This window comes from Malaclemys terrapin, chromosome 2 (genome assembly GCF_027887155.1).
Source record: "Malaclemys terrapin pileata isolate rMalTer1 chromosome 2, rMalTer1.hap1, whole genome shotgun sequence".
NCBI lineage: Eukaryota > Metazoa > Chordata > Testudines > Emydidae > Malaclemys > Malaclemys terrapin.
In genome coordinates, this window is record NC_071506.1 from 170,533,283 (window position 1) to 170,551,837 (window position 18,555).

General features: G+C 43.7%; 1 protein-coding gene across 2 annotated transcripts in view; it reads left to right on the forward strand.

Annotated features, from left to right (window-relative positions):
- The first annotated feature begins 209 nt into the window (after nucleotides 1-209).
- The window catches only part of CTNNAL1 (catenin alpha like 1), a 138,171-nt gene continuing 119,825 nt past the window's right edge, over nucleotides 210-18,555 (forward strand). For both annotated transcript variants that reach the window (XM_054018540.1, XM_054018541.1), the window contains exon 1: nucleotides 210-403. In XM_054018540.1, the coding sequence (XP_053874515.1) occupies nucleotides 278-403 (126 nt within the window). In that variant the 5' untranslated portion in view covers nucleotides 210-277. The remainder of the gene's footprint in view (nucleotides 404-18,555) is intronic.

Below are 18,555 nucleotides of genomic sequence, written 5' to 3' on the forward strand. Positions count from 1 at the left end.
CCCGACAGGCCGCGGGGACTTGCCACTCACGGGGGGCTGCGTCCCGGGGCGAGGGCAGGTGTTCACGATCCGGCTCCGGCCCGACCCCGCTAGGGGGCGATGTGCGCAGCCGGCGCGGCTCCTGCCCGGCTCGGCCCCCGACTCGGGCTGGCTGCCGGGCCGGGGGGCGGGGCTCGGGGCGGGCTCCGGGGCCGCAGCGGTGTCGGTGGGAGACTAGCGCGCTGCGGGCCGGGGGAGGCGCCACGGAGCCGGGCCGGCTGCGGCTCCCGCTCCCGCCATGGCCACGTCCCCGTGCAGCAGCAGCGGCGTCTCCTCCGCGTCGTCGGCGGGGCTGGGCGCGGAGGCGGCGCTGGAGATCCGCACGCGCTCGGTGGAGCAGACGCTGGTCCCGCTGGTGTCGCAGGTAGAAATCCCGGCTCCGCGCGGGCCGGGCCGGGGTCGCGGCAACCGCGTGTGACGGGGCCGGGCGGGTTCCCCCGCGGCCCGGAGAAGTTTGTGCGAGCGGCCCCGCGGCTCGTGTGCCCGGGCGGGAGGGGACTGCGGTGCCCCCGGCTCGGGCTCCAGGAAAGCGGGGCCGGCCCGCGGCTGCCCGCCCCGCCCGGGCAACATCCCCGCGCTGCTTTGCCGCCGCGCCCTGGGCAGGGGGCGCAGGCTGCGGCCGGGCCGCTCTCCCCGGCCTGCGGGGTCCGTAACTTCCCCCGCTCGCCCTTGGCGGCGCCCGGGCCCCCACTGCGTGCCCGGGCTGGGCTCCGCCTGCCCCCCGCCACAAAGGGGAGCGGGCGAGGGGTTTCCAGTGCTCACGTGCAGTTGTAAACCTGAGCTTGTGCCCTGCGTGCGTGCGGTGTGGCGGGTTACATAAGGACTGCGCGAAGCCGCAGCGTTGCACATAGAGGTTCAATCCTGTCAGGCTGGAACCGTGAAGTTGTCAATGTAAAGTACAAAGTCAGGATGCGCGGGGAGCTCCATTGGCAACATCCATTTAGGCTGCATATGCAACGTGCATAATCAGTTAGACTGTGAAAGATGTAACATCATGCAACTACGTATATAGCGGAGCAATTAGTGTGGCTTTGGAAACAATACTGTTTCAACGAGCTGGTGTTCTTGTGTTCAAACGTCCAACCGTGGGACCTGAACATGCTGAACAAACATGCCGTTTGTAATGCTGCTGAGAGTTGGATTAACTTCAGTGGAATTCATGGTGGTAAGCACCAGGCTCAGTAGTAAGTGCTTGCCTGCTGTGACCTTTAATGTTGCCTAAATGTGTGTTCTCATCACATCCAAGATAGTACTTAGCAACTACGTTTTTAAAAGATACATGAAGTCAACATGCTCATTGTGTACAGTGCTATCTATGCGTTGAAAATAACTCTTGGCTTTCTAGAATTCTTGATTGGTGGATATGAAGTGAATTTGAGGGGCTTTTTATGCACTGTTTGTAGGTCCACAGTATGTGAAAATAACTTTCAAGAAAATCAGTAACTTGAACCAAGTATGGGTCTTAAGAGCTTTGATAACTTAGACAATTTACAATAGATTTATTGTGTACATCAAAATTATTTTGAAAAGTTGCATGGAATAGTGGACATGAGTGAGAACTGGCAAGGCTGTAGTTGTTGGGTCTTCATACTAAACTTTACTACTGTATCCAATGAACTTGCTTTTAAAATAGAATTTTTTAGTCAGAACATTTGCTTAACTCTAGTTTGGAAGTAGTAGTATTTTGAGGGAATATCTAATGCTTGAAAGGGAAAATGTCAATGAGAGAAATACATTGATTGCAAGTTATAACTTTCTAATCAGGTAATGCCAGCTGTAATTAATATTAAATGCTTGATTTAAAGTTATTTTTAGGAAAGATTTGGGGGTAGGGAGAGAAGACATCCCTTGAAACTGCTTACTTACTAAACAACTTACTAAAATCATGAAGCTTGGCACCTGTTACGGTATGGATGGGCTACACTAGCATAAAGTGGTGTTTAAACAAGTTTAGCTTAATATGGTAACATACTGAAGTAAACTAGTGTAAGCCCCCGTTTTGCATTCCTGTAGCCAACTTACACGGAGTTTGCACTGAGGTACCTACAGAGAAATATTTGCATCAGTGCGAAGGCCCTGTCTACGTTAACTGTGACTTGTTAGTTTAGCCTAATATCTTTAAATACCAAAGTGGGCTAGAAAGTAAAGTTCAGTGGAGTTTCTACTCCTGTGCGCTTTTACGGAAATGTAGGGTATGTTGACTATTTTGGGGGGGGTTGGGTGGAAGGGGGAGAGGGTAGCTAATAAAATCACTAGTTTGCCTACAAATTGTATTCTGCATTAAAAATTGACTTTTAAATTTGGAGTTGGTGTATGAATGCATGCAGAAATTCTTTTTCTTCTCTAATATACTTTAAGTTAGAAGAATTTGGCTTACTCTCAGAGCACTCAATACCGTGAAGATGCCACTACATCAAGGCAAGTAGAGATTTTTCCTTGGCAAGTGTGAGTGGCATTAACTTCTGTATAAATAGCATTGCATTTGTGCTTTATAGTTAAACTACACTTGGAAACTTTTGTGGCCAGATTTTCAGAAGTGTTCAGTGCATCCTCCCTGCTCTCCTCCCCCCAAAAATAATTCAATGTGAGTTGCTGAGTGATGGGCACTCATGGAAATCTAGCCGTTAATGTTTGCCTGATGTAAAATCTTTTAACTCTAAATTAGGTTGTTGCCATGAATGAGAATTCCATTCAGGTTCAGTCTCAGATAGCTCACTTGAGATCAGATTTGCTTATTAAACTTGCCTAGTAGAATTAAAAATCAGTGTTAAAGAAGGTACTCAGTCTACATATATTAAAAGAAAGTGTCAAGTACAGGTCTCACCAATTCACCATGTGTAAGTTTTCCATGTTAAGTAGTAGGTATTTACTCAAGGATTGTGACTATACTAGCGTAGAACATTTAATATTAACAGCAAATGTATGATTAGTTTTATAGTTCTCTCATTTGTACATTAAATGTGCAGTAGAGGCATCAACACTTTGAAGTTTGTTTTTCTACAGAAGTTTTTCTATATACAGAATACACTTGTAGAAACAAAGTGCATTTTCTTTCTAAAGTGTTCACTTTGTGGTACCCAGTTGGCATAAAATATTAGCCATTAATTTTTTTTGTCATATTTCAGTCTCTGTAAGGAAAAGAAAATCTTTTTTGGTAGCATTATTTTTTGGTTAATTTTGCACCAGTGAATATGGTAAAGAACTTAAGATTCATATATCATGGGAGTTTTGTCACTTCTTTATCAGTTTTTAAAAGAGTTTGGTCAGGTCAAATTATAGTTAAAAAAAAAAAAATCCTTACGAGCGGCACAAGCATCCTGTAAGCACAATTTTTCAGAATTGCTTTATGTATTATTGCAGCAGAGAGAAACAAAAAGGAAACAGACTATTGTCTGATCAGTTTAACTTTCAGATTTTCCTTCATTAAAGCCTTATTTAAACACAGGTTATACTGGTTTAACTAAATCAGTTTTTAAACCAGTGCAAAAGGCTGTGTAGACAATCTCTTGTTTTGTGTTAAACCTGTTCCTAATTGACTTGCGTTATAAAATCTGGCTAATATTAATTTAGTATTTTAAGAGTCCACATGACCTTTTGAACCTCTTTGACTAAAGTGATTTTTATTCATACCTTTATGTAATTGGTGGAATTTTGCATGAAGAGAATCCTAAGCGTTGAAATGTTGCCAACAGTGCAGAGGAATTCTTATTTGTTCAGATTAAACCAGTTGCCATTAGAATTAAAGAATTAATGGAAATATTTCTTGATGTCGTAATTAGTAAGCTTTTACAAAACTTACACACCTAACATCTTGCTTGACAGTGGCCCTTTAAAGTGTAGTAACTGGTTTTGTTTTATATTTTTTTGTTTATTTACTAATAAAAACCTGACAAAATAAATCTTCAGTTTTCACTGTAAATATCGTTTTAAGTATATCCCTCAGACTTTCCTCCCTGCTATTTAGACCTCCACACCCTAGGGAGTAAATTTCACATAATGGTATGGTGTACATCTTAGAGCAGACAATTTAGGAGTGATGCTTTTAAACAGGAATTGAAAAATGTACTACCTCAGGGCAAGTCGAAATTTTTCCTGGGCAAGTGTTAACTTCTGCAGAAAGAGAGCTACTTCTTTAAGTATGTGTCAGCATGGATCCCATTGTAGGTGCATGTGCACCTCATGCACGAGATTAGATTTTTTTTTTTCACTGGTAGTGTCTGTTGGAAGCATTTGTTCACCCTGTGCCTTATTGTGGTCTCTTGCAATGTGAGTTGCTGAGTGATGGGCACTCATGGAAATCTAGCCGTTAATGTTTGCCTGATGTAAAATCTTTTAACTCTAAATTAGGTTGTTGCCATGAATGAGAATTCCATTCAGGTTCAGTCTCAGATAGCTCACTTGAGATCAGATTTGCTTATTAAACTTGCCTAGTAGAATTAAAAATCAGCACAGCCGCGATCCTCCCTCAGTTCCCTTTTACCACCCATGGCAGTAAGACAGAATTCAGCTTATGTCCGACTCACTGCTCTCTTCAGAGACCCTAAACCAGGCTTTTACAACTTATTTGGTGTGAAATCTATCCTCCCTTTTTTCTCATAAGACATTAAAAAAATTGATTGTCTCCCCCCACTGTATGACCCCTCTGTACAACAGTGGAATGAGGTGTGGCAGTTCATCCTAACTGCCACACCTCATGGCAGAGTGCAGTTCTTCCTGCTCATCCTGTGATGGACTCATTCCCATCGAGGATACACACAGACGATGCCTCTTCTGCCTATGAGACAACCACATCCTTTCTAAGTCCTTGTGGTGTAAGCCCTTCTGCAGATCCAGGGACATGTGGCGCAAGATGCATTTACTTGAGCAGTCCGCGTGGGTTACTTCATAACAGTCACCTTTGGATCTGACTAAAGTGAGGCTGGATTAACCATTGTCGGCCAGCGCTCCCGCCGAGCACTCTTTACGCACTGGGATCTGGCAGGGGAAAGAAAGTGAAGAAGGCTCTGGCAGAATCAGCAATATTAATGCCAACCACTTCAGTATTGTCAAAGTCCCTAGTTCATGAGACCTCTGTGCCAATAGCCTTGACATTGACAGTCCCAGCACTTGTAGTCCCAGTGCTGATGACGCCTTATCCACTAATTGCACCAGTGCTGCAGGTAGCAAAGCCAGCAACCGCATCTGCATTTGCTCATAAACAGGACCCTGACTTGTGTAGTTAAAGCAAGCATAGAGAGAGAGAACTCCAGAGAGAGGATGTGGCAAATCTCTCCTCCAAGGGCTAAGTCCCTAAGCAGTTGGGCAGAATGAAAGACCCAGCACCGTAATGAAGTGCCTGTAATGGAGCCAAGCAAAAACTTCAGATATGTTGTAGAGGCATCCACATTTTTTCCAGAAATGTTCCCAGTGCTGGAGGCAGCTGGCATCAGATCCGATACTGGCCTCGTACATTCATCAGCACTGCCCTTCACTGCCCTGTTCCTCCTTATTAACATCAGGTAGAAATACCTGCCCCCCGCCATTGAGGAATGAACAGAGGCTCCCCAATACCCTCCTTGAGATCACATTGCTGTCCCAACTGGTGTGGGAGTGGCATTGGGCTGTCCCATCACAGCCAGGCCACTACTCTTTTGGTTTGCCACCATGACCTTACTGGGGACCCTCCTCCCATGTGTGTGGAGGAGCAGATCACCCTACTGCATGTCTTTTTTTTTTTTTTTAAATCTTGCACCCTGGCCAAGCCACTCAAACTGGAGCTGCAAATGAGCCCAAAGGAACAGGAGACAGTAAAGAGACAGCAGCAACCCTGGTCTCCTCCCAAAAAATCCTCTTCTTTGCCCGACAAAGCAGTAACACTAGCACCTGCCCTGGTGACAGATGATTTTAAAGCCTTCCAGGACTTCCTCTCTCAAAATGCAGGACATCTGGGCATTGAAGCTACAGGAGAAGTTTCATTAGCTCTTAGAATTAACCAGGTCATCAGGCGGATATCAAAGATTCCTTTGGCCAGAATCACTTTCTTTATTAACAAAGAGTTGCAAACCCTGGAAACCCTTCCTTCCACCTCCTAGCATGCGGTGAAGTTATCAGGTGCCACAAAAGTTTTTGAACACTTTTACGCCCATCTGAACCCAGAGTCCTTTGTTGTATCTGCAGCACAATAGACACTGAAGTCCACTAAAGGCACATCTATGGAGAAGGACCCCAAGAAGTTAGATCTATTTTGGCAAAAGGCATGTTCGTCAGCTTCACTGTGGCTTCGAATTGCAAATTGCCAACTACAGTTACCCTCTGAGGGAGAGTGTCACTCCCTTTCAGAAATCCTGCAGGATTGCAGGGTTGAAATGAAAGATCAGCAGGGAGGAGCAGACAGCCCTGGCCACCTATAGCAATATTCTCATGACTATCATCTGATACAGCTACAGGGTGGATGGTCATAGCCATCACTAAGTGATGAGCCTCCAGGCATCAGGTATACCACACAAAGTACAGGCCACTGTAGAGGACTTGCCTTTTTGGGGACTGGAACTCTTAACCAGAGGAAAGATGAAGCACTCCATTTCCACAAGGGCTACCTTAAGGTCCCTGAGGATTTACATACCGGCTCTCTACAGGAAGCTTTATAAGAATTGACCCCAACAAAGGCAGAGGATACCTTATTTCCATGGCTAACAGCAACAAACTAAACCTAGTTCGCAGGGATGCCCATCTTCCACTCCTTGACCAGCGTGGCACTTTCTGTGGCAGCAGATTTGATGGGTGTTTTGGGATCCACAACAGTGTCAGCCAGAAGCTGGGACCTGCCTTGCCCTGTTCCACAGGGTCTGGGTGACTGTCACAGCCAATTAATAGGCATTAGACATTGTTCTTCAAGCCTGTCCTGTACAGTTCTGTTCACTACTCCCTTCCCTGTCCCTTTTCAGGACCCCTCTCAACAGGACCCTCTTGCAATGATGCCACTTCTGTTTGTTTCACCTGAGACCTGTAAAAATGTTATCCCAGAGAATAGGTGAAGAGGCTTCTAATCCCCCTTATCTGAAGAATGAGGGTCTTTTGTCTTATCCTAGATCAGCGTTTCCCAAACTTGAGGCGCCGCTTGTGTAGGGAAAGCCCCTGGTGGGCCAGGCCGGTTTATTTACCTGCCGCGTCTATAGGTTTGGCCGATCCCAGCTCCCACTGGCCACGGTTCGCTGCTCCAGGCCAATGGGAGCTGCTGGAGCGGCGGCCAGTACGTCCCTCGGCCCGCGCCGCTTCCAGCAGCTCCCATTGGCCTGGAGCAGTGAACCGCGGCCAGTGGGAGCTGCGATCGGCCGGACCTGCGGACGCGGCAGGTAAATAAACTGGCCTGGCCCGCCAGGGGCTTTCCCTACACAAGCGGCGTCCCAAGTTTGGGAAACACTGTCCTAAATGGAAGGCTGAGTAAATACATGTCACCTCAGATTAAGGATAGTAACACTTAACCTCCATTGTTCTGTGTCTGCAGGCCAAAGACTGGTTTGTGGCTCTTGATTTACAGGATGTGTACTTCCACATACTGTCCACCTGGCCCAAAAGAAGTACCTAAACTTCACAGTGAGGCCCAACAACTCGCAATACAAAGTTCATGGAGGATAGGTCTATCAATGGCTATTAGCAAGGATGGTACCCCTAACCTCTGTTTGCCAGAAGCTGGGAATGGGCGATGGGGGGTGGATCACTTGATGATTACCTGTATTTTTCATTTCCTCTGGGGCACCTGGCATTGGCCACTGTCGGAAGACAGGATACTGGGCTAGATAGACCTTTGGTATGACCCAGTATTTCCTTTCTTAGGTTCTTATATTCTTTTTCTGGCATGAAGAGAGCCAAGGGAACAAAGCAGGGTGGATAAAAATCAGTTTTAAAAAATAAAAAAGATTTTTGAATTTAAATTATTTTTTTTATTCTTATAAATCTATTTGAAATAGACAACCTATGTTAAGGACTAGATTTACTGTAGTCTATTACAATTATTTAAATTAAAAATATTAAGCAGTACATGTTTGCTGCTGAAGTTTGAAAGTTGAACCACTGAATTGGTGGAAGTTACTAGCTAACCAGCTGAAGCCAGAGTTTAAGTTCTAAACCAGTTTTTGACTGAAGTAGTTTCTTCTGCAGATGCAGAGAGAATATTTTCTTCATTTCATTTTATTCAACTAGTTCATTCAAGGTTAAGAAACCAATTAAGAGTTGAACAAGCAGGAAAGCTTGTTTTCCTTTTCCAATGTATGAATAAAGACCAGGTATGAGAGGATGAGACCCACTAGTTCTAAAATCTTCAGGGACATGCTGACTAAAAACAATCATTAGTTTTAATTCGTTAGCTACAGCTAATCGTTCCTTTGTATAATCAGTTTTAAATGGAAAATGTTTTGATATACTTCTTATGTATTCAACTCACAAAGTAGGTTCAACTTAAAATAAAAACTGCTTTTTATATTTATGCATCTTTAACTCCAGTGCCCATCTATAGAGCTTGACACAAAGCATAAATACAAATTTGTTCATTTTCTAATATTAAAAAATAAAAATTAGTAGTCTAAATACATGGTAAGTTGTTTAGTTGATTAAATAAATGCATATTGATACAGCTCATTCTTCTGGTTATGAAAAAAAGTACCAAATTTAGTGTAAAGGCTATATTTAGTAGCAAATCAACATATTATAATGGTTACTATACAATAAGTATCAACCTTTCTTTAGGAAGATAACTGAAAAGTACAAATGCAAAACAAGAATAAAAGCAATTATTTAAATTGAGGTTTCCTGCTTGCTGATTTATATAATGACTAAATTGATGTGTGATGGGGGGCGCCTGCCCCGCACTGGGCTCTAGGGGGTTAATAGAGCCCTAGGGAGGCTGTGCAGAGGCAGCCAGTCAGGGTCCAGCAGGCCCATTTAAGAAGAGCTGCAGGGCAGAGCAGCTTCAGTAGCTGCCTGGAGCTCAAGGAGGGAAGATCAGGCTCTTAGCAGGAGGAAGGATTGCCAGCACCCTGGACAGAGCAGTGCTGCTAGCAGCGACTGGGGGGAGCTAAAGACTGCCCTTGGGTGGCTGCAGGGATTCACAGGCTGAGACTCTGAGGCAAGAGCGAAGAGGCTGCTGGGGAGCCTGGGGGACGTGGCCCAGGGAAATGAACTGAAGAGTCGGAAGGAACATAGCAAGTAGTGGCCATCTACAGGGTCCCTGGGCCAGGACCCGGAGTAGTGGGTGGGCTCGGTTCCTCCTCCACCCCGCCACTGATGAAGTGGCCAGACAATTGGCTGCAGTTACCACTGAGGGAAATGGCTGAACAGCGGACTGCAGTTCCCCCGGAAAGGGGGAGAACAGCGTGACACAGCCGGAAGGTCCTAGGAATCACGTGGGTCGTGGAGCAGAAGTGATGACAGCAAGACACCACCAGAAGAGAGTGCACTGGCTAGCAGAGCTAATTCCTGGGATAGCCAGTAGGAGGCACTGCAGTGGTGAGTGGCACCCTGTCACATGATGATTTACATTAATCTACTTTGGCACACAGCAACATCTTTAATGTTTTTGAAAGATGTGTTTTTTGCCTTCAACTCCTTTTTAAATTTTGCATGTGAAAAAAATGGATTGTCATGTTCCAGCATGTGACCCACCTGTTCATGTAGCAGTCAGTGAAAACTTTTAGTGGATTTTTCAGATATGAGGCCTAATCCAAAGCTTGCTGAAATAAGGCCATATCTACATTAGCAAGAATAGAGCGGCGCAGCTGTGCCACCGTTAGATCACTTGTGTAGCTGCTCCATGCCGACAGAAGAGAGCTCTCCCGTCGACATAATAACTAAACAATAAAACCACCTCCATGAGCAGCGGTAGCTATGTCAGCAGAGAAGAGCTCTCCTGCCGACATAGCGCTGTGCAAACTGCCACTTATGCCAGCAAAACTTACGTTGCTTGGGGGGGGTTGTTTTTTTTCACACCCTGAGTGACATAAGTTTTGCTGACATAAGTGTTGGTATAGACATGGCCTAAGATGGAGTCTTTCTATTAGTCAGCCTTTGGGTCAGGCCCACACTGAAGTTAGTTGGTGGGCTTGAGGTTGCCCATTATATAGAGCAGTGGTTCTTGACCCATGGGCTGCATGCGCCCCAAATAGCACACAGCTGTGGCCCAGCCATGTGTTAAAAACAAATCAAAATTTGCTCTCTGGTCTGGTAGGGGGCATGGGCTGGCTGAGGGGGAGACAGCATCAGGCAGCCTTGCTGGAGCACTCCTGCCAGCAGCAGGCCAGTGAGTGCCACAGGGCGGCAGGGTGTGGGAGAGTAAGTCTTTGGGGAGGTTTGTGGGGGAGGGAGGTCTGGGCAGAATAGGCACATGAACTAGTGATTTGCTGGGGTGTTGCAGCACCTCCAGTTTTTATGTGGGGCTCCGCTCCTGGCCCCGTGCCTGGGGTCAAGGCTGCTGGCCCTGTGCCCAGGGCTCTGCTCCTGGCCTTGTAGCAGGGGTCCTGGCCCAGGGCGGCCTGGCCTGGAGCTCTGCTCCTTGCCCCACTCTGTGGAGGGGTCTCTGGCCGAGGGGCGCTGGACATAGGGGTGTGTGTGTGGAGTTTTAGCAGGTGGTTCTCAACCTGCGGCCCACAATGATAAATAGGTTGAGGACCATGGATACAGAGAATTGGATGTGACAGTACAAACAGATCACACATTTCATTGTTCAAATTATCAGTGAAGACATTTTGGATGAAGCAAGTCAGAATTCATAAGCATCTTTGTGACTCAACAGATTACAGAACAAACAACCTGCTGATGTTTGGTGTACATCTGAAGGTAAACATTTAAGACATTTTGAGTAACATTGCATAAATAGAAATTAAATGTGTGTAGCTTGCTGTAGCAACATTTGGAAGAGCAATTTCACGGTTTGAGGAATTCCTGAGCAGCTTGAATTTTAACTAATTGCAAATTGTGGATTGCTGGTTTTAGAACTGGCTCATATCTCAGGGCTGACATCTCAAATGAAAGAGGTTTGCTGGTGATTGTGTTGTGTTGGCCTGTGGACTTATGTTTTGAATATGCTGCTCATCCTACAGATCAAGGTGTTTATCAAAGCTTGCTAAAACTCCTTACTCTGCAGGATTCAGAAAATCTGGATTCTCACATCCTGTCCCTGTAGCTAAAACCTTGTTCGCATTCTGGTCATCTTCCATCTTGGCAGCCATACCATCCCTTCTTCCTCAGCCTTGTTGATAGCTATTTCACTCCCTTCAAGTCTTTTCAAAGTGTAGCTGCTAAAATCTTCCTCTTGCATTTACCAAAAAGTGTCATTCACTTCTTGAGTACCTCCATTGGCTCCCTAACATGAAGTTTAAATTTCTCATTCTTGTGATCAGTGCCATGCTCAGTTCCACCCCTGCCTACATCTTGGACCTTGCTTCATATTGTATTTTCCCCAGCCCCACTTGCTCCAATAACAAAGAAAACCTTGATGACCCTTCTGTGTCTTTCCACTGTGCATAAGGTACAGGACGGAGAATATTACAAAAAATATTATGCCATTACATAAATCAGTGGTGGTCTCATCTGGAATATTTTTTGCAGTACTACTCACTCCATCTCAACTCACTCTAGTTCTGCAATATTTTTTAAGAGAGGGGATGACAAGAATAACTAGAGGCATGTAAAAGGTCCTATAAAAAGTAGGATTGTTTATTTTAAAAAGATGAATAAAGGGACACATGATAAAAGTATTTAAAATAAGAAATGTATACAGAAGCTAGATTAGGACCTTCAGTTTTTCTGGTTTCATAATGTACGTGGAAAGGGGATTTAAATTTAAAAGGTGGCAAATTCCAAATTGATAAAATCAAATACTTTGACACAGAACACGTATTTAGACAGTGGAACTCTTTGCCACAAGACTTCTTTGAGACTAAGAATTTAGCAAGTTTTTTTTAATTGTTACTTTATATGGAGAACTGACTTTGGAAAGCATATCAAACCTCATGCTTTAGGGCTTAAGCTGATCTCTATTAGAGATCTGGATGAGCTCTAATGTGGAAGGCATATTATCCCACATCCACCTAATAACATCTAGCTCTCGTAGGGTACTTTTCATCAGTAGATCTGAAAAGTGCTTTAAAAAAGAGGTTAGTCCTATTTTATAGATGAGGAAGCTAGGGCACAGAGCTGAAGTTGAGACAGCAGGCCAGTGCCAGATCCAGGAAGAGGGCACAGATCTCCTGAGTCCCAGTTCAGTACTCTAGCCACAACACTACATTGTCTTGCAAGGCTTCTTGCATCTTCCTCTTAAGCATCTGGAAATGGCCACAGTTGGAGACAAGATACTGGACCAAGTGGACTTGCAGGTCTGATCTTACGTTCCTGGTTTTTTTTGTAACCTTTCATGTTGCTGCCTTGAAGTGGAACTTGTTCGTAGTTCACCAAGCCGCCTCTGTCCTCATTTAGATTGTTTTGAAAGATATTCTTCTGAAAAGCCTACAATGAGCTATGATGGGAAAAAGAGTAGGTTTTTTTTTTTTTGAAAGGTGACTATAATAGGACCACAAAGTGTACATAATTGTAAATAGCTGAGTTAACTTATTCTCCCCCCCCCTTTGTTTTACTACCTTCCCCTCTCCGTTGTTGTACTTACTTGTCCTTTTGGACTATAATAAGATTGTAAACTCCTTGGTCAGAGTATGTCTTTAGTTTTATAAACCCACAAAAAGGCAGGCAGCAGGCTTGTATTTCGCATGTGTATTTGTAATCCACAGTTTAAAAACATGATAGTATCAATTTTCTTCTTGATGTGCAGTTTTTTTAATGCAATAGAAAATGTTCTCTTTGGTGGCTTTGAGCTATTAATTTAACTAGTCACAGTGAACTAACAAAAGGTGTCTGCAGTAAAATGTTTGCTATTTTAGAAGTGTAACTTCTCAGATTTAAAATGCGTGAACCAATTTAGAAATGAAGCATGTAGGGCTGAATTGTCATGGCTCTTATTCAGCTACACAATTGAAATAAGCTCAGCCAAGTAAAGGCTCAGATTAGCTCCTGATACTTTCTGCAATCAAGCAGCCTAGGGTTATGGAGGAGTCTTGACTCTAGCCATAACTATTTGTTGTTCACAGTAGCTGGCTGGATGCACTTGGGGGAATAAACTGCTCCATGAAAAGGGGTGAAGTTGTTTAATCCACCCAGACAGGAGGGATTCATTTAAATAACCAATTTTTATCATGATTTAAATCAGCAAGCAGGAAACCTTGATTTAAATAATCAATTTTAATCTTGTTTTGCATTTGTACTTTTCAGTTATTTTCCTAAAGAGAGATTGATTCTCATTGATAGGTATGATTTGGTACTACTTTTGACTCTCCGGGAGGGCACACAATAGCTATATACATTTATTTAAGCAGTTGTACAGCTTAACATACATTTACTGAGGTTCTTAACATCTGCTTTTTTATTATGTTAGAAAATGGTGAATGATTTATTTCTTGCTTGATTAATTTTTTTACTTGTTTGATTTCCATCCAGTTTGATACGGACTAGCTAAATTGCACAAGCAGCGTTGTAAAATGTTTTAGTTAAATAGACATCTCTTCAATGTGCTGGATACTCGTAAGTTTATCAGTCAGTTTGAAATGCAAAACATGTTCTTATTAAACAAGGAAATATTCTCTGTAGTGAGTTGAACTAATTTTTGGTCACCATGTCCTTGAAGATTTTTAAAACAGGTAAATCTAATGCTCTTGCACCTCATTTTTATTTGTGGATTGGAAGTGAGAAAACACACTTTTCTGCTTTTTCAGCTCCCCATCAGTCTCTTAGCTTTCAGTGAACTAGTCATTGAACTGAACTAGTTGAATAAACTGAAATGAAGAAAATACTCTCTCCTTACCTGCAGAAGAAACTATTGTCAAACACTGGTATTTTACTTCAGCAAAGTCTAGTTACACGTTTTTAACCAGGTCAGTGGTTTGACTTTCTTTAAAACTTCAGCCACAAACATGAACTGTTTGAATACTTATTTAATTTAAATAGGTTAAGGCCTAAGCTTTTAATTAAGCTGTCATGATTTCAAAATGATTTATTTTTAAACAGAAAAGTTTAATTTTAAGTGATTTTTAAAAAATAAATTGGTTTTTGTCCAGCAAAACAAGGGAGACTAGGGGAAGAATTGTGACTTGTTCTCCATTGTGTTTCTGGGTGGTGCATATGTGTCTCACCTGTTACTCAGGCCAGAATGTAATTTACAATATAGCCCTCAATGATTGAACAATTATATTAAAATATTGAGGGGAAAATGAATAAGGAATTTCTGTAAATGAAAACACGTTGAAATTAGAGGTCCTGAAGCACAATTTAGAAAGTTTAAGTGCAAGTTTTTTGTGTCTTATCAGTAGTGATATAGCAGCATGAAATGGGAATCAGATATCTAATAAAATTATTCCATTAGATCCAAAACACAGAACTATTACAACAGAACAGTTATAATTTTTGGAAACTTTATTTCAGTTAAGTTTTTGGTGATAATAGATTTGGTTTTGAGTGTTGTGCTTGACTTTACTAAATAGTGTACTGTGCTTTTCATACCATACTGCTAAAATTTATTTTCTAGTAGTCTTTTCTGTGACAAATGCATTGCAGTAAACAATATTATAAGTCACTGGAAGAAGACAAATTTAATTTATATTGATTTAGGTGAAACCAGTTGCCCTCTGCCAACAGAATCTAGTTATAAATATTTCAGATTAAATTCATTCCTCTGATCTGACTAATGGCTCAGTAGAGCTTGTTAAATTTAATATTTCCTATAGAAACATCATGTAGCAGGATGAGGGTCTTTTGATTGCATGCCCAGGGAAAATGGCTACTGTCTTTCTATTGAGTATCTGAAAAAATACATTTGACTGGGTGCATGTTTTCTCACTATGTTTAACGATATTAACAGATGGTTTTAGGCAGCTTAGGCGCACTGAGATCTCAAAAGATGGAATTATATGAATACGTTATTACAAACAGCATTAATGAGTTCATTAAAACTATGCTTCTGTAGGAAAAAATGAGCCTTTGCTTTTTTGCATACGTTTGTTTTGTTACTATTAATACTGTCAAGGCTAATTCCCCACTCTGGCATTTCGAGTGCAGAAGGTGGGGGCCCACAAGGATTCTAAAAATTAATACTGGTCACTCTAGGCTTGTATTAAACACCCAAGGTTATAGCTTTTCTCTAACTTTGGATTGGTAAATGCTGCCCCCACCCAAGTGCAGAACCCCTTTGAGAGCCCAGGAAGGTGCAGTTGGGAATTCCTTCCTGTGGGGTACCCTCAATCCCTTTCACCCCCCCCTCCTTCAGGGAAGAGCTGAGGGAGAAGGAGGGGAAAAAACCCAAAAGAAATCAACTGTTGCCACCAGCTAATTAAACAACATGTGCACAAACCTTTTAAGACACAAAAATCCAATTCTGTTCTTAAAAAAGGTACATTTTATTGAAAGAAAGAAAATATATCTGGGAACTCAGGGTATTGCTAGATTTTAAAAGAGCAACTAAAGAATTAAGCACCAAGAATAGCTTTCTTGAGGTCCAGCTTAAAGGTTACAAGCAAAACAAAAGCACCTGGGGTTAGCACAGCGGAATCCACAAGCCATAACGAAATAAAAGGAATAAAGCTAATCACGTCTTCCTACACATTTCTTGATCTACTTACGTATCTGGGGTTTTAAATGAGTAGTTTTTAGGTATGATATTGCTGATTTTTTCATACCTGGCCCAAGCTTCTTACAGCATAACTGCTGTCCTGTTTGCCTCTCCCAGGAGAACAACAGACAGACAGACAAAAGGGGAGTCTTTCAATTTTAAAAAGTTCTAGCCTTCCCACTGGCTCTTCTTTCCAGGTGCCCACTCACTTCCTTAGCACTACCTATGCATAGAATTGAGACTTTTTAACCGTTTGCAGGTAGAGCAGTTAGAGAACAGCTACTAACAGGGATTTTATAGCTACTGGCTGGCTGGGTGTCCATAAAAAGAAGCCCTCCTTCCTTCCCCCTCCTTCCCCATTTATCACAAATACACTGATGGTTTATTTTCTTATTCAGTAAGGGCTACGTTTTGTCACCCTTACTCATTATTAGGGCTGTGGATTTGTCTTGGCATTATTTTTATCAGTCATGGAGCAGTCACAGAAGTTTTGTGATTTTTGATTAAAAAAAATATGCTGAGATAAATGAGGAGGAGGAGGGGGCGCCAGAGAAATGCTGGAGAGTGAGTCTGTCCTGCACTCTACCCCGCAGCTGTTGCGTGTACAGTTTCTGCCCCATGAAGATGGATGTAGCTCCTTATTCTAGACATTGCAACTTGGTACATGTGGTTGCAGTGTTGCCAGGGTCGGTGCAAGGATATTTTGCGCCCTAGACGAAACTTCCATCTTGCGTCCCCCCTTGCACATCGGTTTATTGAGGGGCAAATCCCAACGAGCCTTTATAGACCCCAGGGGCCAGCCGTGCCCAGGGGCTGCTCCCCAGACCAGGTTCCCCCCTCCCCGCCCCCTGAACTCCCGCCTCGCCTAGGGTTACCATATTTCAACAATCAAAAAAGAGGATGGGGGGAGAGCCCCGCCCCATCCACTCCCTCCCACTTCCCACCGCCTGACTGTCCCCCTCAGAACCTCCAACCCCCCCCCCGCTCCTTGTCCCCTGACTGCCCCCTCCTGGGACCCCTGCCCCTAACTCCTCCCCAGAACCCCACCCCCTACCTAAGCCTCCCTGTTCCTTGTCCCCTGACTGCCCCAATCCTTATCCACACCCCTGCCCCCAGAGGAGACCCCCGGGACTCCCACGCCCCATCCAACCACTCTCCGCCCCCTGACAGGACCCCCAGAACTCCTGACCCATCCAACCCTCCCCCCTGCTCCCTGACTGCCCCCCAGGACTCCCCTTACTATGCCCATGCCGGTCAGACGCTGGCTCCACGTGGAGGCAAAACACACTGCTGGGCTGCCGCAGAACCTGAATGCGGTGAGGGGGGAGCCAGGGCTCGCCGCCCTTGCAAGCCGACGCTCTGGCTCTCCAGTGCCTCCACTTTTTGGCGCCCCCAGCCACTTGGCGCCCTAGGCTACCGCCTAGTTCGCCTAGTGGTTGCACCGGCCTGAGTGTTGCCCAGGTTTGGGCTGGCTGCCCCAATGAGGGCTGGATAGGCCAAACCTGAGCAGCACTGCAACCCCCATGCCCTATGTTGCAATTCTCAGAGTCAGTAGCTGGGCCCAGCCCCCTAGGACAAGTGTCGCTGCTGGGGTGAGTTTATTAAAATCATGGACACAAAGACGACATAGACACAGACAAGTCATGAACAAACAGGAAAATGACAGTCTCAATGACATTTCTCACTGACAAACCTACAGCCTTATTCATTGTCTGAGAAATACCTTACTCTCCAAATAGTCCTGTTGATTTAATGGGGCAACTTTCAGGTTAAGGTAGTACTCAGTGATAATAAGGATGGCAGAATCTGGCCTCAAATCTTTAGCTGTAGATCTGTTCCACCTCTATAAACTATAATGAGAATAAACAGCACTTTCTTGTTTTTGAATGTAGAATAAATGATCAAATACGCAGCTAATTAACATTTAACTTTTGTTAATATAAATTCTTTGAGGATTTCAGCAGCTGGTTATAGGGAGCAAATTTTGGTCTGTTTTTTTCATGCCAAAGACCAAGCTGTATTTAGTGATCAAAATAATTTTATGGTCAGTTTTCTCTCAAAGGATTATTAGACTTTTCTTTGTATAGCTGTGATAAATGAAGGGGGGTAGCTCCCTTTTAAGGACAGCCAGTTAGCTATAAAGTCCCTCTTGGTGGCTGTTCTCTGCTTGCTTTACCTGTAAAGGGTTAACAAAGTTCCCCAGGTAAAGGAAAAGGAGTGGGCACCTGACGAAAAGAGCCAAAGGGAAGCTAGAACTTTTTAAAATGGGGAAAAAACTTCCCCTTTGTCTGTCCTTCTCTGGAGAAGGAGACACTGAGCAGCAATGCTATAAGCAGGAATGCTGTGTAAGGCTTGAACCAGGTATAAAAATTCATCTTCCATACCTAGAAGAAATTATTGGACAGGAAATGTTTAAATAGACGCAATCAGGTTTATTTCTTTATTTTGGCTTGTGGATCTCCTCTGTGCTAACCCCAGATGCTTTTGTTTGCTTGTAACCTTTAAGCTGAACCCCCCCAATGGAAGTTATTTTGGGTGCTTAATTTTTTGGAATTGCAGCAAATCTTTTAAAATCTAGCAAAAGCCTACGTTCCAGATGTATCTTCTTCCTTTTTGTTGTTAATAAAATTTACCTTTTTTAAGAACAGGATTGGATTTTTGGTGCATATGCTGTTTGATTAGCTGGTGGCAACAGCTAATTTCCTTTGTTTTCTTTCTCAGCTTTTCCCCGGAAGAGGGTGAAAGGGTTGAGAGTACCCCACAGGGAGGAATTCCCAAGTGCTCCTTCCTGAGTCCAAGGGTTTTTTTGTTTTTGTTTTTGCATTTGGGTGGTGGCA